The sequence below is a fragment of the Schistocerca americana genome, chromosome 3, assembly GCF_021461395.2.
Source record: "Schistocerca americana isolate TAMUIC-IGC-003095 chromosome 3, iqSchAmer2.1, whole genome shotgun sequence".
Classification (NCBI taxonomy): domain Eukaryota; kingdom Metazoa; phylum Arthropoda; class Insecta; order Orthoptera; family Acrididae; genus Schistocerca; species Schistocerca americana.
This window is the reverse complement of record NC_060121.1, coordinates 686,966,543-686,991,995: the sequence shown is the minus strand read 5'-3', so window position 1 is coordinate 686,991,995 and position 25,453 is coordinate 686,966,543. Positions and strand designations below refer to the sequence as shown.

The window sequence follows — 25,453 nt, the reverse complement described above, 5'->3', positions numbered from 1 at the left end:
TACAAACGTCTCAAAAATGAGATCGATAGGAAGTGCAAAATGGCTAAGCAGGGATGGCTAGAGGACAAATGTAAGGATGTAGAGGCTTGTCTCACTAGGGGTAAGATAGATACTGCCTACAGGAAAATTAAAGAGACCTTTGGAGAGAAGAGAACGACTTGTATGAATATCAAGAGCTCAGATGGCAACCCAGTTCTAAGCAAAGAAGGGAAGGCAGAAAGGTGGAAGGAGTATATAGAGGGTCTATACAAAGGCGATGTACTTGAGGACAATATTATGGAAATGGAAGAGGATGTAGATGAAGACGAAATGGGAGATATGATACTGCGTGAAGAGTTTGATAAAGCACTGAAAGACCTGAGTCGAAACAAGGCCCCGGGAGTAGACAACATTCAATTAGAACTACTGATGGCCTTGGGAGAGCCAGTCATTGACAAAACTCTACCATCTGGTGAGCAAGATGTATGAGACAGGCAAAATACCCTCAGACTTCAAGAAGAATATAATAATTCCAATCCCAAAGAAAGCAGGTGTTGACAGATGTGAAAATTACCGAACTATCAGTTTGATAAGTCACAGCTGCAAAATACTAACGCAAATTCTTTACAGACGAATGGAAAAACTGGTAGAAGCGGAACTCGGGGAAGATCAGTTTGGATTCCGTAGAAATGTTGGAACACGTGAGGCAATACTGACCTTACGACTTATCTTAGAAGAAAGATTAAGAAAAGGCAAACCTATGTTTCTAGCATTTGTAGACTTAGAGAAAGCTTTTGACAATGTTAACTGGAATACTCTCTTTCAAATTCTGAAGGTGGCAGGGGTAAAATACAGGGAGCGAAAGGCTATTTACAATTTGTACAGAAACCAGAGGGCAGTTATAAGAGTTAAGGGGCATGAAAGGGAAGCAGTGGTTGGGAAAGGAGTTAGACAGGGTTGTAGCCTCTCCCCGATGTTATTGAGCAAGCAGTAAAAGAAGCAAAAGAAAAATTTGGAGTAGGTATTAAAATACATGGAGAAGAAGTAAAAACTTTGACGTTCACCGATGACATTGTAATTCTGTCAGAGACAGCAAAGGACTTGGAAGAGCAGTTGAACGGAATGGACAGTGTCTTGAAAGGAGGATATAAGATGAACATCAACAAAAGCAAAACGAGGATAATGGAATGTAGTCAAATTAAATCGGGTGATGCTGAGGGAATTAGATTAGAAAATGAGACACTTAAAGTAGTAAAGAAGTTTTGCCATTTGGGGAGCAAAATAACTGATGATGGTCCAAGTAGAGAGGATATAAAATGTAGACTGGCAATGGCAAGGAAAGCGTTTCTGAAGAGGAGAAATTTGTTAACATCGAGTATGGATTTGGGTGTCAGGAAGTCGTTTCTGAAAGTATTTGTATGGAGTGTAGCCATGTATGGAAGTGAAACATGGATGATAAATAGTTTGGACAAGAAGAGAATAGAAGCTTTCGAAATGTGGTGCTACAGAAGAATACTGAAGATAAGGTGAGTAGATCACGTAACTAATGAGGAGGTATTGAATAGGATTGGGGAGAAGAGAAGTTTGTGGCACAACTTGACTAGAAGAAGGGATCGGTTGGTAGGACGTGTTTTGAGGCATCAAGGGATCACAAATTTAGCATTGGAGGGCAGCGTGGAGGGTAAAAATCGTAGAGGGAGACCAAGAGATGAATACCCTAAGCAGATTCAGAAGGATGTAGGTTGCAGTAGGTACTGGGAGATGAAGAAGCTTGCACAGGATAGAGTAGCATGGAGAGCTGCATCAAACCAGTCTCAGGACTGAAGACCACAACAACAACAACAACAACAACAACAACATCATGAGTGTTGACAACATTGCAGCAAGAAACACTTACACTATGCGATCAAAATATGCTGTTGGCCCACCCTTAGCCTTGATGACAACTTCCAGTCTTGCAGGCATATGTTCAATCAGGTGCTGGAAGGTTTGTTGGGGAATGGCAGACCATTCTTCACAGAGTGCTGCGCTGAGGAGAGGTATCAATGTCAGTCGGTGAGGCATGGCATGAAATCGGCGTTCCAAAACATCCCAAAGGTGTTCTATATGATTGAGGTCAGGATTCTGTGCAGGCCAGTGTATTACTGGGATGTTATTGTCATGTCACTGCTCTGCCACAGGCTGTGCATTATGAACAGGTGCTTGATCACGTTGAAAGATGCAATCGCCATCCCCAAATTACTTTTCAACAGTGGAAAGCAAGAAGGTGCTTAAAACATCAACGTAGGCCTACCACGCCAAACTACAAGGGGTGCAAACCCCCTCCATGAAAAACATGACCACACCATAATGCCACCACCTCCAAATTTTGCTGTTGGCACTATACATGCTGGCAGACGACGTTCACTGGGCTTTTGCCATACCCACACCCTGCCATCGGATTGCCACATTGTGTACTGTGATTCGTCACTCCACACAAAGTTTTTCTAGTGTTCAATAATCTAATGTTTATGCTCCTTACACCAAGCGAGGCGTCATTTGGCATTTACCTGTGTGATGTGTTGATTATGAGCAGCTGCTCGACTATGAAATCCAAGTTTTCTCACCTCCTGCCTAACTGCCACAGTATGTGCAGTGGATCCTGATGCAGTTTGGAATTTCTGTGTGATGGTCTGGATAGAGTTCTGCCTTTTGCACATTACGACCCTCTTCAACTGCCAATGGTCTCTGTCAGTCAGCAGACGTGGTCGGCCTGTAAGCTTTTGTGCTGTACACGTCCCTTCACATTTCCACTTCACTATCACATTGGAAACAGTGGACCTAGGGATGTTTAGGAGTGTGGAAATCTCACATACAGATGTCTGACACAAATGGCACCCAATCACCTGACCACGTTTGTGAAGTCCGTGAGTTCCACAGAGCACCCCATTCTGCTCTCTCACGATGTCTAATGACTACTGAGGTCGCTGATATGGAGTACCTTGCAGTAGGTAGCAGCGCAATGCACCTAATATGAAAAATGTATATTTTTTGGGGTGTCCAGATACTTTTGATCACATAGTGTAAGTACACCATTGGTCCCTATGTAGACTTTTACTATTTCCTGCAGAAATGAATACTATTGTTAAGTATTTGTCCAATTTTAGAGTCAGTTCAATGACAACTACAAATGGATTCAGGCAAATTGCTGTTTAAACATGGCAAATGTGCACAAAAACCCAAAGTACATAGTATAGATTCACACACTTGGCAAAGGAATGAAATTGGCTGCTCACTCACTCCTCCCCTCCCCACAATCATCATAGCTCCCAGCCAAGCTGGTGTCATTGATTCCCTTCCGGTCCTTCCATAGTGCTGAAATAGAGCAATTGTGGAAAACAGACTGCAATATCTTCTAGTGTGTAAGTCATATATAGAAACAACAATGAACACATAAATAAAAGACCACAATTATGATTCAGTTCCATTCTCTAACCTCCAATCATCTGTGATCTACTGATGTTTGTTGGTACTATTTCCACAATAGATCTTGTCACTGTAATTTATTCTGAAGATGACAATTACATTCAGTTTAATATGATGTACTACCGTTGTTACACGTTTCATTCTGGATTAAATTTCCTTCTGTTGCAACTGAATGCCACCATCATGTTTGCAATCCACTTAGTAAATTGTTACATTCTCTCATAACAAAATAAAATATTGGTCTGGGGTTGTGAATGAAGGACAACCTTTCTATCTTTGAATTTTTTCTTTACTTAAAAAGTGGCATTAATGTTTGTATATGGTATCCATACAGGTATGAGAATGGTTATTGCAAACCTGTTCAAATACAGCAAAAGTTTGGAAGATGATAGAAGTGAATGCTATTTCCTCCTGTGTTTCATAAAATTGTCAAATTTTAATCAGGGCAGTAGATTGTTGTAGTGGTTAGTTCGAAGTTTTTTGCGTATCTGTTGCACTAGTGCCATGCTAATCAGATCACATGGTTGTTCAAACAACATCAAGACTGTATCAAGCCCTTTGGCATATCTGGAAAAGTTGAGACTGTTAGAACGTATCATTTGCTGAGCCCTGCCCTTCCAAATTCTTCAAAATAAATCTGCACATGAGGTCAATAAAGAAAGCTTCATCTTTCAATGTTCAGTGACCCCTATAAATGTTAGACTGCCCCTATATACTCTACTAAACAATGTAAAAATGTTGATGTCAGCAGCAATATTGTGAATTGGGAATATACTGTTTGCGCAAAATAAGTTGCCACTCAGCACTATGGCTGATGTGATCGACCGTAAGTGCATTCCCCATTTATGGTCACTTTCTTCAGCCACTATGCTGAGCATCAGTTTAGTCTGCATGAATAGTAAGATGATCCATAATTTTTCAAATGACAAATTTGGGGGAAAACCTTGTCTTATAACAGGCTAAATACGATACTTGCTTTCATCTCTTTTATATTAACATAAAATACGCTACTGTCTAGATTACATCTGTTACTTTACAAACATTATATTTAATATCTCAGAACCATGCTTGTCTAAATGCGACCGACTTTTTTTCTGGCACTCATTGCATGCATATATTTTAGGATTTATAAATATTGTGCTGAATGTGTCACACTGTTCACTTATATGATTACACATTTATTCTATGTGTTTATCAGATGCTGAATGTCTTTTTATGATCTTAACAACAATACAAGATTTTGGAAATCCATTTTTTGCCATCCTAATGAGATTATGGTTGTCTTTTATTAGTTATATTTTGCTGCCGTGTCAGAGTGAGTGTGTGGCCACATGAATGAAAACACATTGACAGTGTTTACTTATTTTGTGTCTTCCTACATGAGTGTTTTGAAGATGAGCTTTTAATTGATATGACATAATTGCTGGTTGTACATGTGCCTAAGCTTTATCGCAGTGCGCAACCCCACACAGCTGCCCAAACTCAACAGAAAATTCAGGAATGGTTCTGGACTACACTAGAACAACTTCCCTACAGTCCAGACTTGTTGCCCTGTAATTTTGATTCGTTTGCACTACTATATGAGGTAGTCGGAGGACACAAATTTGATGACAGTGGCCCTGTCAAAGTGTTTGTGCACAACTGGCTGCTGTCAGAGCCACATTTGTTTACAAAAATGGGGTCAGGAAGCTACCAATCCACTGTGTTCACCATCAACATGCTGAAGATCCATATAAATTGCACAATGAAGCCTTGCCTGGCTTCTGGTGAAAGGTGAACACGAGTGACATATGGCCTATATGTACATGCATTCACTGTAAACCACTGTATGGTGTACGGCATGTACCACTACTAGTCATTTCCTTTCCATTTATAGTACAAAATGGAGCAAGGGAAAAGTGACAGCTTATTTGTTTCCATATGAGCCCTGATTTCTTTTATCTTGCCTTCTTGGTCCTTATGCAAAATGGACATTGGCGGCAGTAGAATTGTTCTGCAGTCAACTGCAGATGCCTGTTCTCTAAATTTCATCAGTACCATTTCGTGAAAAGAATGTCATCTTCCCTTCAATTATTTCCATTGGAGTTCATGAAGCATTTCCGTAACATTTGCGTGATGGTCAGATCTACTGCTAACTAATCTAACAGCACACTTCTGAATTGCTTCGATCTTTTCCTTTAATGTGACTTGGTGCATATCCCAAACACTCAAACAGCACACAAGATTGGGTAACACAAGTGTTGTATATGCAGTTTCCTTTGTGGATGAAGTACACCTTCCTAAAACTCTCCCAATAAATTGAAGACGATTATTCTTCTTCCCTCTCGCCAAACTTATTCGGCCTTTCCATTTTATTTCATTTTGCAACATTGCACCTATGTATTTAATCAACATGGCTTTGTCAAGCAGTGGACCACTAGCATCATATTTAAACATTACATGATTGTTTTTCCTACTCATCAGCATTAACTTACATTTTCCTACATTTAGAGGAAGCTTCCATTCATCACACCTAACTGAAATTCTGTAAGAGCCATCCTGTATCCTTCTACAGTCACGCTACTATAATACTTTGTCATATACTACAGCACCATTAGCAAACAATTGTGGACTGCTGCTCATTCTATCTGTCAGACAATTTATGTATTTAGAAAACAAGAGTGGTCCTGTCACACTTCTGTGGTACACTCCTGACAATTCCCATGTCTCTGATGAACACTTGCCATCAAGGAAAACATACTTGCATCTAGTATTTAAAAAGACTTTGAAAGCCACTCACATATTTGGGAACCTACTCTGTATCCTCAGACTATCGTTAACAGTCTGCCATGGGGCACTGTGTCAGGCATTTTCCAGAGAGGTAGGAATATGAAATCTGCCGGTGCCCTTCATCCGTGGTTTGCAGAATATCAAGTGAGGAAAAGGCAAGCTGAAATTTGCACGACTAATGCTTTCTAAATCTGTGCTGATTTGTTGACAGAAGCTTTCCAGTCTCAAGAAAATTGATTATATTTTAACTTACATGTACAGGAGTTACCTGTGTTTGTTTTCAGCTGCTTGGGACTTTGTGCTGGGCAAGAGATTTGTGATAAATGCAAGATAAGTAAGGGACCCATGCCTTAGGGGACTGTATGAAAAGGAATTTGGATTCCATTCACTCATGGTGACTTATTTGTTTCCAACTCTCTCACTTGCTTCTCAGTGACAGGGACACATATTTCTATATGGGATTATGTGCAATGGTCAAATGATGATATGTCTATACAATCGCCTGTGTGAATGACTTTTTAAGCTTTTCGTTGTACTGTCTTCTATCAATACACACCAGACTGGTCGACATGTGCCAGGACATGACCCTGACACCAGCTTAGTGATTTCACTTAGCATCAGAATTTTATGGGGTTCACACCAAGATCTTTTGCTGTGTTATCACGATGAAAGTCATTGTATGCTTCGCACATCATTCTTTTTATAAATGCACATATTTCTACTAACTTCAACCACTTAACATTTCCATGCCCTCTTTCAATCTGAGGGAGCAACAATCTCTACTTTATCAGCATTTTCTAAATTTTATTGTTAAACAACAGTGGATCTTTTCCATCCGTAATCCTTTTACTCAGCACATAATTTTCCAGAGTGAGATATGCAATCAGTTTAAACTTTGTTCCTAATTCTTCAATGTAAATTTATAAGAAAATTATAAATAAAATTATTAGAGGTAAAATTATAAGAAGTCTGCTCCAACAATCAGATATAATGCATGAGTGACATAGAAGCTCCATATGATTTTGCATGGAAGATTGAAGTTTGGATGTAAGTTAATGTGGCTATAAGTCCTGATGGAAGACCCATTCATAGCGTACAGGTGACTGCCATTGGTATTTTGCTGTGGAAGAGGGGTAAACTGAGAGATCAGCATCTCTATCATTGAGGAATGTAGCTTGGTGAAGTTTTCTGTTATGAATATTCTATAGCTGTCTTGTTTGAAATCAGCTGCTGTTACTACTAATTTCCAGTGGCATTTTCCTTGTCACAGGATGGTCAACACTGCCAATCTCCACATTTTGTGATAACAGCAGATATTCTCCCTCATGAGAGAACATGTTGGAAGATCATCACTGTTGTGACATACTTATGGATCATTGTATTCTTAGGGCAACAACTTGCTTAGATAGTTCAGTTAGACCCATGGATAGATACATCTTAGTAGTTGATCAACAGTTTGAATGAGAGCATTGAGATAACCAGCACAAACTGTAAGTATTTTCTGTGTACTGCAGGCAAGTGTGACAACTGTATATTCTACAGAATATTATCATTGATGATCACATACATTTACTCACCCCCATGAGCAGAGGATACTTGGAATGGAAGCTTGCAATTGTCTTGTAGCACATTGGTTGCTAGGACAAGTCATGCCTCCTTCTTCCAAAGGAGCTGGATTATAGCTTATAAAAGAAACGAACATGTAATGGATTTATGTTTGACAGAGGTGACGCAAAAATTGATGGCAAGTTGCTAGAAGGACCAGTTACAGTCTCTTTGCACATTTATGTAAACACCATTAACAATCACCATGCACAACTCGGGACACAGGCCAACACCATATTCACAACAGTTGCTTATAGCTTCAGTGCACAATACTGTTATGTAACTAGGATTGGCAATGAGCATATACACTCATGAGCAGGATGAAGTGTGCAATCAGTAAAGTGCCTGCAAAGGAGACAACGTATTTGGGATGGTGTGCAGCCTCCAAGTCCTTCAATGCAGAACAATTTTTCGGGTTGGCTTCTGACTGAGAATAGCTGATTGAAAGCACATGTGTAAAAGATATGTGTTTCTCAGTGCTTGACAGTGAAGCTAGGATGTCTTTTACTTTGTAGCCATTTACTTGTTAAGGGCAGCCACTAACGAACTACATTTAGTTTCATCCAAAGTGATATGGGTCAAGACAAAAGGGATCTCAAGTTGGGCGAACCACAATACTGGATCTTCTGACCAGCAGGGTGGAGTTTCACTGCAGTTGGAGTTATAATCATGTTTGCATTGATAAGTGAGTGCTTAGAGGACTTTGTATGTTTGTCATGGTAGGCATTGATTACGAGACGTGTGTTTCACAAGTAGTTCTGCACAGCATGGTCAGTATGTTAAAAGTGTAAATGCCATGTGGCTAGGGCCTTCTGTTGGATAGACCATTCACCTGGTGCAAGTCTTTCAAGTTGATGCACTTTGGTGACTTGTGTGTTGATGGGGATGAAATGATGATGATAAGGACAACACAACACCCAGTCCCTGTGTGAAGAAAATCTCCGACCCAGCCAGGAATTGAACCCGGGCCGTTAGATATGACATTCCATCGCGCTGACCACTCAGCTACCAGGGGCGGATGTCAGTATGTTGTTCCAGAATGTCACTCAGTTTTTCTGGTGTGTGATGTGATCATTTCAGTGCATGATTGAGGAACTCAGGGCCGTCAGATGTCACGAGAAAATACAATTCATTCAACACAACATAAATGGTTAGTTATAATGTGTAAATGTAAACTGTAAAGAACATCTGCATATCAATCATTTGTTCAGAGATGAGAAACAACAAGAATGATCAAAGAATCTGAACTGCACATAAAATTTAACAGATGTTTTTCTGTCCACAATTCTGATGTCTGAACAGAGTATGGGGGTTAAACAAATCCATATTTGCACACAAAATATCCCACCTCAGGGATCAGCAATGACTGAAATACAGGGCTCAGAATTGCTGGCCAGTAGTTACCCTTGGAGGTGAAATATTTCATATTACTGATAGACACATATAAAAATACATGACACTGTCCTAGCATTCAGAAAAATTAAGTGCTTCCTTGGGGAGGAGCAAGGAATAGGTTGGTGAAGGTTAAAGATGAAGGTCAGATCACTCAGATCCCAGGATGTAGCTACTGCCCCTCCTCCCCTATCTTTTCATCTTTGTCCATGTTGTCATTGCACAACAGATGAAGAAAGAACCAATAGTTCCATAAGCTAGGACAGTGTTGTGTATTTCTATATGTGTCTATCAGTAGTTTTCCCTGTAGAAGGTAAATACTATCCAGCAATTCGGTCACATAATTGTAAAGTTTTCTTGACTTTATGTTATTTTTAATTGCTCACGTGTCACTGAGCTACCATTAGTAGATTCCCAAATGCAGAACTCTCATTTTGATGCAACTTTGTCCAGAGTTACAGGTTCATGGAATGTTTGTTTGTTCTTAACTTCCTGCAGATAAAAATGTATATTTGAATTACGTCAATATGGCTGCCATCAGTATTGTCACCATCCATTATTGAAAACAAAAATACTGTGCCATCTAAAGTGGCCCATAGTCTTCTAATGTCTGGCTGAGGCTGACAGAAGTGGTGCTTAAATTATCTTCAGATAGAGGCCACTCCTGTTGTGGTGCAGTCCTACTCAGTGTACTATTGGCTGACATCACCTCACAGCCTTCCCTGCAGTTACGTTCTTGCTCTTCTTGCTGGTGCTTGTCGTTACACTGGAACAGAATTAGTTCAGAGAGACAAACCCCCTGAAACGTGTTGTGTCACTCCAGATAAGATGTGGGTCTGACTTTAAATAAATGTTAGTAATGTTAGGCATAATTTCTAAAAATGGAATCAAAAGCAAAATCACACAATGAGAGCTGCCAAAGTAAATACAAATAAAAAGAAGAGCCTAATATGAAACGAGATTGATAACACAAAGTAATTTTTAATAATGCATGGAAAATTATGGTTGAAAATTATGAATTATTTATGAATAAAGGAGATGACTCAGCAAAAGGCAGAAGTGCTGCATCATCGATCTGCACACAAACAAACAATAGGTACAGAGTTTGGCTGGCTTCCTGAATGCACTTTCTTTTTCTGGCTGTAAGAAAAACAGAAAAACATTCACACAAACGCACACTCTCTTTCTCACAAGCACATGCCTTCTCCTTACAGTGTGTTTACTGATAAAGAGCTGACAGTTAACTGAGCATAATGTAGGGAGACAGGCATGTGCATGTGAATGAGTGTGTGTGTGTGTGTGTGTGTGTGTGTGTGTGTGTGTGTGTGTTTATTTGCATGTTTTTCCTACAGGCAGAAAAGGAAAGTACATTCCAAAAGCTAGCCAAGTTCCATACCTTTTGTTTGTTTGTGTGCCTATTGATGTCACAGTGCTTCTGTATTTTGGTGAGTCATCTCCTTCATTCCTAAATAATTCGTAAAGCAATTATTGGAAACCATAGTCTGTGTGTTACATCAGAATCAACATTTGTGATGTGAAAAAAAAAGAGCCTTCCATCTGGAGCAGTTGATTTGATGTAGACTGAGTGCTTTCAGATAGTCTTAGATTGACAAAAAGATTGGAGAACTCAGCAGAATTATACCACAGGTTCACAATCATCACGTGCCATATTATAGACAGTAATTTCTAGGAAGAAATTAGTTTCCTTCACTGACTGTTTTTTAATTCATTTTATTTTTGCTTTATGTATTACAATGTTTGGGTTATGTAGCCATTTTCAAACATCTTCACACAATTCAGAGAAATGTAATTATAATACAAGCTACAGAGCAACCATTGGTTATAATCACCAGAATAAAAAAGAACAAAAAGGGAATGTATAATGTTTAACCCTCTTAAATATATATGTTTTGGGTTACAGTCATATAATTTCACGGGCAAGTATGGTTGGCCTGACATATAACAGAGTAAAATAAACTTAAACATTATACAAGTGTAGGTCAAAATGGTAAGGAGGCAACAGTTCAAAACTTCATATAATACAATGGGTTACCAAATTATTATGCTTGAGAGCTGTAGCCATGATTTTCAGTTCTGTACTGATAGCAGCACACAGCCAAGCCATTTACTAGTGTGAGAGTGCCCTGAACCGTGCAACATCACCTCATCCCAAACAAGTCAGAGATAAACTTGTTGACAGGTAAAATCTATGTATGATCTGCATTATCTAAGACATTAATACATATGTTAGTAAGGAAAGAAAGCATGATTTTCTATTTACTCCATGCATGATGTTCATAACTATTACTTTTGAAATATGAATTTTTACAATAGTAGCATCTCTTTAACAGTTATTACACAGAGTTTACAATAATAAAAATGAAGTAAGCTCTTGTATAGATTCCCATCTTCCTTACTGAAAATAGAGCCATTAGGAACATTAATATAAAATGATAATATGCATGAGTATTTTCAAGACATTTTAGTATGACATCATATGCAATAATAAGTACAGACCAAGTCCATGCTCACTCTCATGATCAAGTCTTTAATGCAGCAGTCAAGAAATGATCTCTTGATAAAAGTATTGAACTATGAAGATAAAGTCGGGAGGGGGCAGAGAAGGGGCAGAGAAGGGGAAGGAATAGTAGCATATGAGTGGGGAGAGAGACAAATGCTGTGTAGTGGAGTGTGAAGGGATTAGATTGCCAACAGGCACTGCATTGGGAGGTTATATGGTAGGGAAGTGGGGAAAAAAGGAGCAAGAAAGGAGATGAATGGGGAAAGATGGGTGGATGAATTAGCAGAGGCCTGCAAATAAATAGGGTGGGAGACAAGAATGGGGAGGAGACAACAGGCAGAGGAGATGGAACCACACAGGTTTGTGTTTGACTTGTTTGCACAAGATGTTGCTACACACAGTTCAGTGCTTCCTTGCACTGGTAAATGTTTTGGCTGTATGCTGCTGTTTGTGCAGAATTGGATATCATGGCTAGAGTTCATAAGCCCAGTAATATGGTAAACCATTTTATTACATGAAATTTTTAACTATTGCCTACTTACCAGTTTTACCTGTACTTAAATAGTGTTCAGTTCTACTTTAACCACACATAGTCCATAAAATTATATGACTGTAACCCAAAACATGCACCTAATTGGTTAAATACTGTATGTGCACTTTTCATTTCATGTTATTCTTTTCTTTATTCTGGTTACTGTAACCAATGGTTGCTTTGTACTTTGCATTCTAATTACTTTTGCTGATATGTATGCAACTGTTTCAAAATGGCTACTCAGCCAAAGCATTGTAGTGTAGAAGAAGATAAAAATAAAATAGAAATAGATATAAAAACAGGCAATGCAGAAAACTAATTTCTCTGGTTAATATGACTGTGGTCCCCCTCCTCCCCCCCCCCCCCCCAAAAAAAAAAAGAAAAAAAAAACCCTGTCATTCTCCTAATTCTGAAAATATATATTTTAGGTATAGTACCCCATCATTTTTATGTTTAAATGACTTTCTAAAGCAGATGTGTTGTGTGAAAGCTTTGCTGTCGCACTACTTTCAAACACCAAACCTTGCATACAATGTCTCATTAATTAACTTTGGTGCCACTATTTCCATACCAACTTGACTGTGGAGGCACACTCACTGTATAGGGCTACAACATATAGGACATGTGATGAAGATAGTGGGAGCAAGACTTAGGAAACTCTGCAAGGATATGACAGCTAAAAATATCTCTGATGGTACAGCAATTGGCGGACAAAGCAGACTCACCAAATCAGAAATAGAAAACCTCACAGAGTATTATGATCTAGCCATCATGAGAAACAGCAAAAATGTCAGTGAGACAAGAAAAGTAATTTGAGCGACTCTGTTTCACAGAATATCCACTAACGAGCATCCAGACCATAGCCTCTGCCCAAAAGGAATTACTTAATTGGTTAAATACTGTATGTGCAAGTGTAATAGGTGTGAAGCAAATGAACAAAAACTTACATGTGCATATCCCATGCAGGAAACCGTTATGGTGGAACTAAAGTAAATGTATAAAGATTTTTCAGCTCCTAAACTTGTGGAAAAATGTTTACATGGTAAATTACAGAATATGACTGAAAGCTTCAGTAGTATAATTTTGGAATGCTTGCCAAAATCTTTTGTTGTCATGTCAGATTTTCAGATTGGTGTGATGGACACCATAATGTTTTAATGATGGAGTAACAAGCAGATTAAAAACCATGAGCAGATTAGGCATTGAAATGGGACAGCATGTAAAGTGGGCTGCTATTAGTGGACAGGAAACGTGTCGCTGAAGCTGAAAAGTCTACTGAAAACTTGACAAAAGAGGTCAGAATACCAAAGAAAAGAAAGAAAACTGAAGAAGACAATAAGGGCACTCAGAATAAACAAAATTATGGACCTGGAATGTTTTGGCATGTTTATAATTCAGAGTGAAATGACTTGCAAATCTTTTTTCAGTTTTGTGTAACCAACGTCTTTGCATGAGCTCATCCACTATTAAAACTGCAAAACAAAATTTTGCATGAATAATAATATAGTGCTTGCCTACACAGTGAACCACATTATTCAACAATGCATTAAATATTTGAAGATGGAGCATATCAAATGTTCTTAAATTATTAGGAAAAAATGACATCTAAAAAGGCTTTATTTTAAAATACACAAAACAACAAATTAGTAAATATTTCTGGTTTACTTTTTCAACAAGTTTAGTGAGTAAACGCTAAAATTTGTTTTGAAGTTTTATTTTGAATAGTGTGGAAGTAGTGTACCTAAAATAAAAATTGTATTTAATTCAGTATGTAAGATAAAAATCAATATTAATTCCACTATGTATTCCACAGTTTTTAAATTTTTTTTCATATTGAGCTGACAATACACTAATTATTTTGTTAATGTTTCGATCCAACATCTATTAAAGGTTTAGAGTTATTAAATTTCAAAATACTAGTAAAAACTACAGGCCCTGATTGCAAGGTCCCCTTAAAACACAGTAAGTATTGATATTATTTGGTTTCTGAGCTATTCCACAGGAACAACAAATGTCCCATGCACACACACACACACACACACACACACACACACACACACACACACACACACACACACACCGAATTTTTATATGTTTATTGTTTAGTTTAAACTGTCTAAAGTTGAATGTTTGTTTGCATTTAGTTTCCACGCCAAGCAAAGCAACGAACACCTAGTGTCTGGTCGAGCAAATCATCTCTTAGCACCGGATTTCGATACCATGGTGGAAATATGATCAACACTTCAACAACACCAAGTCCTGATACAGGAAGAACATATCTCTTTGAAGGTACATAAATTATATTCTATTATTAATTAATTATAAATTAATATATACCAGCCATCAGTTTATGACATAGTTATTTTATCTACTTGCAATGGTTTACACCACAGTAATACCTGTAGTTAAAAGCTATTCTTATTTTTGTATCACAGGACTTATTGGCAAGGAACGCTCCAGCCTGTGGGACCAGATGCAGTTTTGGGAGGATGCCTTCCTTGATGCAGTTTCACAAGAAAGAGATATGGTTGGAATGGATCAAGGACCAGGAGAGATGATGGAAAGGTAATTCAGTATTCTCATGATGATGTTAATAGTAAGGGAGCCATTGAGCTTAATGACTCATTTGACTGATGGATCAAGACCAACAGGATCATTTATCCTCAAAATACCAGACATTCTTAGCATATGTGTAATTTAACCCATGATGCTGATGTAAAGTCTAATGATAGAAAATAATTCAGAGTAGCATCTCCCCAACTTTTGTCAATTACAAGTTGGAATGTCGAATGTTGTAATTGAGATCATCTGAATTTTTGTGTGTGTGTGTGTGTGTGTGTGTGTGTGTGTGTGTGTGTGTGTGTGTGTGTGTGTGCGTGCATGCGTGGGTGGGTGGGTGGTGCGCATGAGTGTGTGCCTCTCTCAACAGTTCTTATGCACTGTGAGTGATTGTGTTTGCTCGTACTATAGTTTGTTTTCCACCCAGGTTATTGTAACTGATTTATTGTTTATTTTTAAGGGGACAAGATATTTATACAATAGATTTACCATTACCCAGATTATTTTGTATATAAGGGTGGCTCGAAAAGTTCTCAGAATGGAATAGAAAAAAAGTACTTACATCACTGAAACTTTTTTAATTTTTCAATTTAGTCTCCTTGTACATTAATTCACTTGGCCCAATGATGTACCAGTGCCCTGATCCCATCTCGATAATTAGTTTCCTCCAGGCCTGCAAAATAATTTTCAACTCAGGCTATCAATTCTTCGTTTGAAGTGAATCTTCGTCCGCCAAGGAAAGTTTTCAATTTTGCGATGAGATGGAAGTCTGATGGAGCCATATTAGGTGAATAAGGTGGATGTGGCAACAATTCATCATTAGTATCACGACACCCATCTTGCAAATAATTTTTTCATTTTTAATTCTTCTGTTAAAACGTGATATACCCATTCAGACGGGATCTGGCAAGCGTGAGCAATTTCACACACTTTCAATTGGCGATCCTCCATGACCATTTTGTGCACTTTTGCAATGATTTCTGGAGTAGTGACACATCTTGGCCAGTCACTGCATGATTCATCATCTAAGCTCTCCCGACCAAATTTAAGTTCATTTGTCCACTTGGCAGCAGTTGAATATGAAGGAGCAGAGTTCCCCAGTGTATTCTAGAAATTGACTTTAATTTTGCTTTGTTTTCATACCTTTCTTTATGAAGCACTTAACCACTGTTAGAATCTCAATTTTTTTCCATCTTTGGAAATCACTATGCAGGAATAACAACAGAGCCACGTCACTGCCTCAGCTCTCTTCCAAGAGCACTCACATGGCATGTGTTTACAGGTAACAGTCCAATGAATATCACCTCTCATTGTGATTCTGGGAACTTTTCAACCACCCTCGTATCTTTTGGTATATGGTATCAGATTTCTAAAAACATTATTACTTCATGCCTTTGATGCAAATACCTCACCAAAACACACAGCGTTTCAACTACATTTGATTGTGAAAGTTACACTCACTTGGCAAGGCAATGTGTCACAATCATTAGTGTAATTGATGTGATGGGCTCTGCATTGATGAGAGATTAATACATAGTTTTTTCTCCATTGTATGAATCAATAAGCAGCAAAGATGAACAACTCTGTCTGATGTATGACTTATTCGACAGACCTTAAGTAAAGATAATGGCTAACAATGAGCTGGGTTAGCACTTTCTTTGCCATGTTCAGTTTTTGCATCTCATAATTGATGTCTGAGACCAGTTTTGTTTGCCAGCTGATCATGCAGAGAAGGGCCACTGTGAAATTCTGTCTAAACATCTGTATGTCAGTTTCCCTTGTCTAAAATTTTATTCATGCACTACTTTATGGAACAAAAATAAGCAGTTATTTGTGCTACCTTTGTTTGTGCTTATTTTGCCAATGTGGTTGATTGATGCTTGTTATAACTTCAGCTCCTGACCTCTCCTTGATTTCCTCAAGCTTCATCCTGTATGTCCCCTTGTTTTTCCTCTTTTCTTTCTTTTTTTTTGTATGTCTTGATTTTTGTTTTGTCCTATTCTTCTCTTTTAGCACTCTATTTTATCTTACATTCCTCATCTTATCCTGTCTTCTGCTTCTTTTCCCCCTTTGTTTCATCCTCTGTCTCAAGTTCTTTGCATTCTTCTGTTTCCCCTCCTCCTTTATAGTTAGTGCATTTAACTTGTGTGTTTTCATTTTAGTTTTATGAAACATTATTTGGTGGTGTTCATAATTTATTGTAGCCTGCTTTACATGTACATCTACACCTGCATACATACTCTGCAAACTACCATGAAATGCATGGCAGAGAGTATGTCCCATTGTACTAGTTATTAGCATTTCTTCCCACTCAAGTCACTTATGAAATGTGGGAAGATTGATTGTTTGGATGCCTGTGGGCATGCTGTAATTATTCTAATCTTGTTCTCACAGTCCCTATGTGGGCGATCCATAGGGTACTGTAAAATATTCCTAGAGTCATCAGTTAAAGCTGGTTTGTGAAGCTTTGTCAATAGACTTTCTCCAGATAGTTTACCTTAATCTTCAAGTGTCTTCCAGTTCAGTACCTTCAATATCTCTGTGAGACTCTCCCATGGATCAAACAAACCTGTGACCATTATTGGTGCCCTTCTCTGTATATGTTCAATTTCCTCTGTTGGTCCTATTTGGTACAGGTCTCACACACTTGAGAAATATTCTAGAACTGGTTGCATGAGTGATTTGTAAGCAACCTCCTTTGTCGACTGATTGCCCTTCCACAGTATTCTACCAGCAAACTAAAGTCTTCCACCAGCTTTACCCACGACTGAGCGTATGTGATCATTCCATTTCATTATCCCTACACTGTGTCCGCCCCTGGTAGCTGAGTGGCCAGAGCGATGAAATGTCATGCCTAACGGCCTGGGTTTGATTCCCAGCTGGGTCAGAGATTTTCTCCACTCAGGGACTGAGTGGTGTGTTGTCCTTATCATCATCATTTCATCCTCATCGACACGCAAGTCGCCGACTTGGCATCCACTCGAAAGACTTGCACCAGGCGAACAGTCTACCCGACAGGAGGTCCTAGCCACACAAGATTTCCATTTCTATTTCCATCCCTACACAGTTTTACACCCAGCTATTTGTATGAGTTGGCCGATTCCAGCAGCGAATCATTGATATTATAGTCAGAGGATAATACTGTTTTTTGTCTTATGAAATGCACAATTTTGGATTTGGGAACATTTAAAGTAAGTTGCTAATGTCTGCACCTCTTTGAAATCTTGTCAAGGTCTGACTGAATATTTATGCAGCTTCTTTCAGATAGGACTCCATTACAGATAACTGCATCTTCTGAAAAAGGCCTGTGGTTACTATTAATATTGTCTGCAATGTCATTAATTTAAAACATGAACAACAAGGGTCCCAACATACTTCCCACGGGCTCACCTGTAGTTACAAATACATCTGACCATGACTCTCCATCCAAGATAACATGCTGTGTCCTCCCTACAAAAAAAGTCCCTAATTCAATCACAAATTTCACTTAATACCCCATATGATGAAATTTTTGACAATAACCATAGGTGTGCTATTGAGTCAAATGCTTTTCAGAAATCAAGAAATACTGCATCTGCCTGACTGCCTTGATCCAAAACTTTCTGTATATCATATGAGAACAGAGTGAGTAGGGTTTCACATGGTCAGTGTTTTTGGAATCCATGCTGGTTGCATGGAGGATATCCTGTTCAAGATACATAATTATGTTTCAACTTAGAATATGTTCTAAGCTTCTACAGCAAATCAATGTCAAAGATATTGGATGGTAGTTTTGTGGATCACTACCACTACCCTCCTTGTATACAGGTTTTATCTGTGCTTCACTTGGAAGTTCTATTGGCTTGCTATGAACGTTTTTCTTCTTTCAGCTTCTCATCACCAAGTTCTTCTTCATACTTTTTGATCTTTTTAAAATCTTCTCTCTTCCCCTAGATTTCTTCAGTTCTTGTTGGTGCAATCTCCAATTTTCTGCGGAAACCTTGTTTACCATTTGTATTTAATTTCTATGTTCATTTGTACCATATTTCATACTTCTCTTGATTCTTGATCATTCTAATTCTGAATTGGTAGACCTCAACAGAACTCAAAAGCACTTTAGGTGTTTGGAAATTGCCAGCATGATCACTTTTGCAAGATTGATAGTGTTTGTGCATTGTAGTAACCATTAGGTAGTGATTGTTGTGTTGTGCTATCAGTTTGTAAGCTTCAGCTAGAGTAAAGAAGCAATTTCTGATTCCTCATGGGATGGGTACTATGACTCCTCAGAGAAAAAGAGTTACAGTGCATAGTAAAGTTCCTGTCACTTCTGCATTTGTAGATATTCATTAAGAAGCCCAAAGTACACAAGTAATACTAGCACTGTATGAGGAACGCAGAGCTCGTTCACCCACACATTGCTCCTCTCCACCTGGCAGTTCGTGTGCTAGGAGGTGGTTGCATCTTATGCTCTATACACCTACTTCTGTTAGCAATCAAGGAAACTACCATAAATATTAATCTCTTTAAAAATGCCCATGCTGGTTTATTCATGTCAACTTTAACCTTTTTTTCCTTGTTCCATCTTCTGTTTGAATATTCTGGTGTAAACTACTAATTGCGTTCTTTTATGATTTTCTCCTATTACTTTGGAAATTTTATTTTGTATTCTCAAATAAGTTTACCTTCATTTCTTGTTTTATGTTTATCATTCTTTCAGATCAGACTAGAGTTGCTATAAATGTTTGTAGTAAAATTGGGACAAAGTCCACAGAAATCCAGTCACAAGATGTGTATGAGGAGGAACTTCAAATGCCTGGAAAAATGAACCTATATGTTACTAGGGAGAATTATGCTTTGGTATAAATATATTTGAAAATAACAAAGTATAACAAAAGTTACTTGTGTACACAATGTTTACACAGATTATTTGATGGGCCAGTCATACTTCTCAGATGATTTGACAGCTCTTAGAAGATCAGTTTCTTTACTTCATGATTATAAATTTCTGCACATCTCACTTGAAAGTACACTTTAAGACACCCTCAGTTGTTGATACATCCAAACAATTTCGTTCCGTAGTGCACTGAGCTCCCATTAGTGAAAAATTCTCAGCATTAGAATATGTGCTACAACTGAAAACATACATTGGCATGTCTTTTGCAATTCAGGCTTCTGAATGTTGAACTCTGTATTTCTGAAAAATTCCAACCATTCGTTCTGGGCAGGTAATACTACTGACTTCCAGTTATCCTCTGAAAGTTTCGAAGCCAGAAAATTCTCCAATGCACTTACTGATCAAAACATTCCTGACTCATAAATATCTACTTCCTTTCCTTTTAAATAAACCAATGACCTTTCTATGTCTTCCCATTCCACTAATTTAGTCGAAGACATCCAATCAAAAATGTCAAAACCTGACAGTTGAAGAGACCATTTTGCAAAATAAGTAATGGCAGTCTCATAAAAACTCTTTTAGGTCACTGTGAAATTTTTTTATGGTTATTTCAGAACAATGATCTGTATTTTTAACATTTCTTTAGCTTTCATACCCTTACAGACGAATGGAAAAACTAGTAGAAGCCAACCTCGGGGAAGATCAGTTTGGATTCCGTAGAAACACTGGAACACGTGAGGCAATACTGACCTTACGACTTATCTTAGAAGAAAGATTAAGGAAAGGCAAACCTATGTTTCTAGCATTTGTAGACTTAGAGAAAGCTTTTGACAATGTTGACTGGAATACTCTCTTTCAAATTCTAAAGATGGCAGGGGTAAAATACAGGGAGCGAAAGGCTATTTACAATTTGTACAGAAACCAGATGGCAGTTATAAGAGTCGAGGGACATGAAAGGGAAGCAGTGGTTGGGAAGGGAGTAAGACAGGGTTGTAGCCTCTCCCCGATGTTGTTCAATCTGTGTATTGAGCAAGCAGTAAAGGAAACAAAAGAAAAATTTGGAGTAGGTATTAAAATTCATGGAGAAGAAATAAAAACTTTGAGGTTCGCCGATGACATTGTAATTCTGTCAGAGACAGCAAAGGACTTGGAAGAGCAGTTGAATGGAATGGACAGTGTCTTGAAAGGAGGATATAAGGTGAACATCAACAAAAGCAAAACAAGGATAATGGAATGTAGTCTAATTAAGTCGGGTGATGCTTAGGGAATTAGATTAGGAAATGAGACACTTAAAGTAGTAAAGGAGTTTTGCTATTTGGGGAGCAAAATAACTGATGATGGTCGAAGTAGAGAGGATATAAAATGTAGGCTGGCAATGGCAAGGAAACCGTTTCTGAAGAAGAGAAATTTGTTAACATTCAGTATTGATTTAAGTGTCAGGAAGTCATTTCTGAAAGTATTCGTATGGAGTGTAGCCATGTATGGAAATGAAACATGGATGATAAATAGTTTGGACAAGAAGAAAATAGAAGCTTTCGAAATGTGGTGCTACAGAAGAATGCTGAAGATTAGGTGGGTAGATCACATAACTAATGAGGAAGTATTGAATAGGATTGGGGAGAAGAGAAGTTTGTGGCACAACTTGACCAGAAGAAGGGATCGGTTGGTAGGACATGTTCTGAGGCATCAAGGGATCACCAATTTAGTATTGGAGGGCAGCGCGGAGGGTAAAAATCGTAGAGGGAGACCAAGAGATGAATACACTAAGCAGATTCAGAAGGATGTAGGTTGCAGTAGGTACTGGGAGATGAAAAAGCTTGCACAGGATAGAGTAGCATGGAGAGCTGCATCAAACCAGTCTCAGGACTGAAGACCACAACAACAACAACAACAACAACCTAATACCAACAGTTTTATTTCTCTTGTAATGAAATTATTGTATTCTCAGTAATGACCTTCACTTCAGCCACAGATAAGTTACTACTCTCAATTTCCTTTATTTGTTTACTAAAAAACTCAACTGATGGTGAGTAAACCAATAGTAAATGTCACTTGAAGGGGCAAAGAAAAATTCTGCCGAGATCTTTGACGTTTTGTCTTCTAAGAAGAAGACAGTTGTAAGTTTCTCTTGATTGCAGGATTGAAAGCCAACCATCTAGTTTTAGAGTGTGACAAATGTTATCTGTAGCAAGTATGCACAAATACACAAAAGTCAACACATTCTGATGTTCTGATTGTGTAGACGGAAAAATAGTTAGAAAGTTTCACCACAATTTACTAGATACCTATACATATTATAAAAGTCGATGTATGTGCATATGTGTGTGCCACATCTCCTCCTCAACCACTAGACTAGTTTCAACCATCTTGTTTAAGATATCTTGGGTCCTTTGTTGTTCTTAATATACACTCCTGGAAATTGAAATAAGAACACCGTGAATTCATTGTCCCAGGAAGCGGAAACTTTATTGACACATTCCTGGGGTCAGATACATCATATGATCACACTGACAGACCCACAGGCACATAGACACAGGCAACAGAGCATGCACAATGTCGGCAATAGTACAGTGTATATCCACCTTTCGCAGCAATGCAGGCTGCTATTCTCCCATGGAGATGATCGTAGAGATGCTGGATGTAGTCCTGTGGAACGGCTTGCCATGCCATTTCCACCTGGCGCCTCAGTTGGACCAGCGTTCGTGCTGGACGTGCAGACCGTGTGAGACGACGCTTCATCCAGTCCCAAACATGCTCAATGGGGGACAGATCCGGAGATCTTGCTGGCCAGGGTAGTTGACTTACACCTTCTAGAGCACGTTGGGTGGCACGGGATACATGCGGACGTGCATTGTCCTGTTGGAACAGCAAGTTCCCTTGCCGGTCTAGGAATGGTAGAACGATGGGTTCGATGACGGTTTGGATGTACCGTGCACTATTCAGTGTCCCCTCGACGATCACCAGTGGTGTACGGCCAGTGTAGGAGATCGCTCCCCACACCATGATGCCGGGTGTTGGCCCTGTGTGCCTCGGTCGTATGCAGTCCTGATTGTGGCGCTCACCTGCACGGCGCCAAACACGCATACGACCATCATTGGCACCAAGGCAGAAGCGACTCTCATCGCTGAAGACGACACGTCTCCATTCGTCCCTCCATTCACGCCTATCGCGACACCACTGGAGGCGGGCTGCACGATGTTGGGGCGTGAGCGGAAGACGGCCTAACGGTGTGCGGGACCGTAGCCCAGCTTCATGGAGACGGTTGCGAATGGTCCTCGCCGATACCCCAGGAGCAACAGTGTCCCTAATTTGCTGGGAAGTGGCGGTGCGGTCCCCTACGGCACTGCGTAGGATCCTACAGTCTTGGCGTGCATCCGTGCGTCGCTGCGGTCCGGTCCCAGGTCGATGGGCACGTGCACCTTCCGCCGACCACTGGTGACAACATCGATGTACTGTGGAGACCTCACGCCCCACGTGTTGAGCAAATCGGCGGTACGTCCACCCGGCCTCCCGCATGCCCACTATACGCCGTCGCTCAAAGTCTGTCAACTGCACATACGGTTCACGTCCACGCTGTCGCGGCATGCTACCAGTGTTAAAGACTGCGATGGAGCTCCGTATGCCACGGCAAACTGGCTGACACTGACGGCGGCGGTGCACAAATGCTGCACAGCTAGCGCCATTCGACGGCCAACACCGCGGTTCCTGGTGTGTCCGCTGTGCCGTGCGTGTGATCATTGCTTGTACAGCCCCCTCGCAGTGTCTGGAGCAAGTATGGTGGGTCTGACACATCGGTGTCAATGTGTTCTTTTTTCCATTTCCAGGAGTGTATATTAATGACTTGCCATTCTATATTCATGAAGAGGCAAAGTTAGTTCTTTTTGCTGATGATACAAGTATAGTAATCACATCTGACAAACAAGAATTAACTGATGAAATTGTCAATACTGTCTTTCAGAAAATTACTAAGTGGTTCCTTGTAAATGGACTCTCACTGAATTTTGATAAGACACAGTACATACAGTTCCGTACAGTGAATGGTATGATGCCATTAATAAATATAGACCTTAATCAAAAGCACATAGCTAAGGTAGAATATTCCAAATTTTTAGGTGTGTCCATTGATGAGCGGTTAGATTGGAAGAAACACATTGATGATCTGCTGAAACGTTTGAGTTCAGCTACTTATGCAATAAGGGTCATTGCAAATTTTGGTGATAAACATCTTAGTAAATTAGCTTACTATGCCTATTTTCACTCATTGCTTTCATATGACATCATATTTTGGGGTAACTCATCACTGAGGAATAAAGTATTTATTGCACAAAAGTGTGTAATCAGAATAATAGCTGGAGTCCACCCAAGATCATCCTGCAGACATTTATTTAAGGATCTAGGGATATTCACAGTAGCTTCTCAGTATAAATACTCTCTTATGAAATTTGTTATTAACAACCAAACCCAATTCAAAAGTAATAGCAGTGTGCATAACTACAATACTAGGAGAAAGGGTGATCTTCACTATTCAAGATTAAATCTAACTTTGGCACAGAAAGGGGTGAATTATACTGGCACTAAAGTCTTTGGTCACTTACCAAATAGTATCAAAAGTCTGACAGATAACCAACAAGTATTTAAGAAGAAATTAAAAGAATTTCTGAATGACAACTCCTTCTACTCCATAGAGGAATTTTTAGATATAAATTAAGTAAAAAAAAAAATATTTAAAAAATAAAATAAAATAAAAACACAAAAAAATAAAAAAAGGTGTTATATTAACTTAAGTATGTTGTTAAATTAACTTAATTATGTCATGTATTGGAAAATTTGACTCGTTCCACATCCTTACGAAATATCGTATTCATGATCCATGGAACTAGTATTAATCTAATCTAATCTAGTCTAATTTCACTTACTGTCTGAAAATAATAGCTGTGTGTGCAAGAACCACCTGCCTATCAAGAGGATGGGGATGAAAAACCAGTGTACTCCACAATGCATGAACAGCCATACTTTATTTATCCAGTATTTGAGAATAAAAGCACTTAGTGGCTTGCAATAAGCTTTACGCACGATTTCAAACCTTTATCAAACTATTTCTTGCTGACTACCATCACAAAGTGATGAATGGAAAGAAGTTTATCAATTAATACGTTTTCGCTGTACCATACATGCAGCAAAACTACCAAATGGAGCATTATGTTTTAATTTATTACTTCTTTACTACTTAATATATTCATTACACATTTTTCTGACAGTGTTTACTTATACAACTGAATGTACTGGCAAAATTATTTCACTGTATGACACACAGTTCAGGAGATATGACATCATAAACTCTGAGATACTTGAAAAACTGTCGCATTGTACATGGTATTTGAATTTATTACTACTTTGCTACTACCTTTATTCACAACACATTCTGCAGACAGTAGCGACATATAACAATGTATGTAACTGCAAAATCATGTCATTGTACATCTCATTGTTCAAGAGATAAGATGTCATAAACATCGAACTCCATGAAAATGAAACTGCGGGGCAAAATTTGATATAGATGTCTACAAATACATGTGAAACATATTTGACATATACATGCATGTTCAAAACCATGGGTGAAAAGCTCATCCTAATTCTTGGAATGATTTCAACAAAATTTGGTTCACATATTCGATATGATCTGTAAAGAAATACTGTCTTGATAAGAACCATGAGGATCCTGTTGTGGTGGTGGTGATAATGTGGAGAAAGAAGGGGG

At 38.8% G+C, this 25,453-nt stretch overlaps 1 protein-coding gene across 1 annotated transcript in view; it reads left to right on the top strand.

Moving 5' to 3' along the window:
- The window catches only part of LOC124606313 (MAP kinase-activating death domain protein), a 612,624-nt gene that overhangs the window by 417,607 nt on the left and 169,564 nt on the right, over window positions 1-25,453 (top strand). Inside the window, exons 67-68 of the mRNA XM_047138295.1 lie at window positions 14,408-14,552; window positions 14,699-14,828. Of these exons, the coding sequence (XP_046994251.1) occupies window positions 14,408-14,552; window positions 14,699-14,828 (275 nt within the window). The remainder of the gene's footprint in view (window positions 1-14,407; window positions 14,553-14,698; window positions 14,829-25,453) is intronic.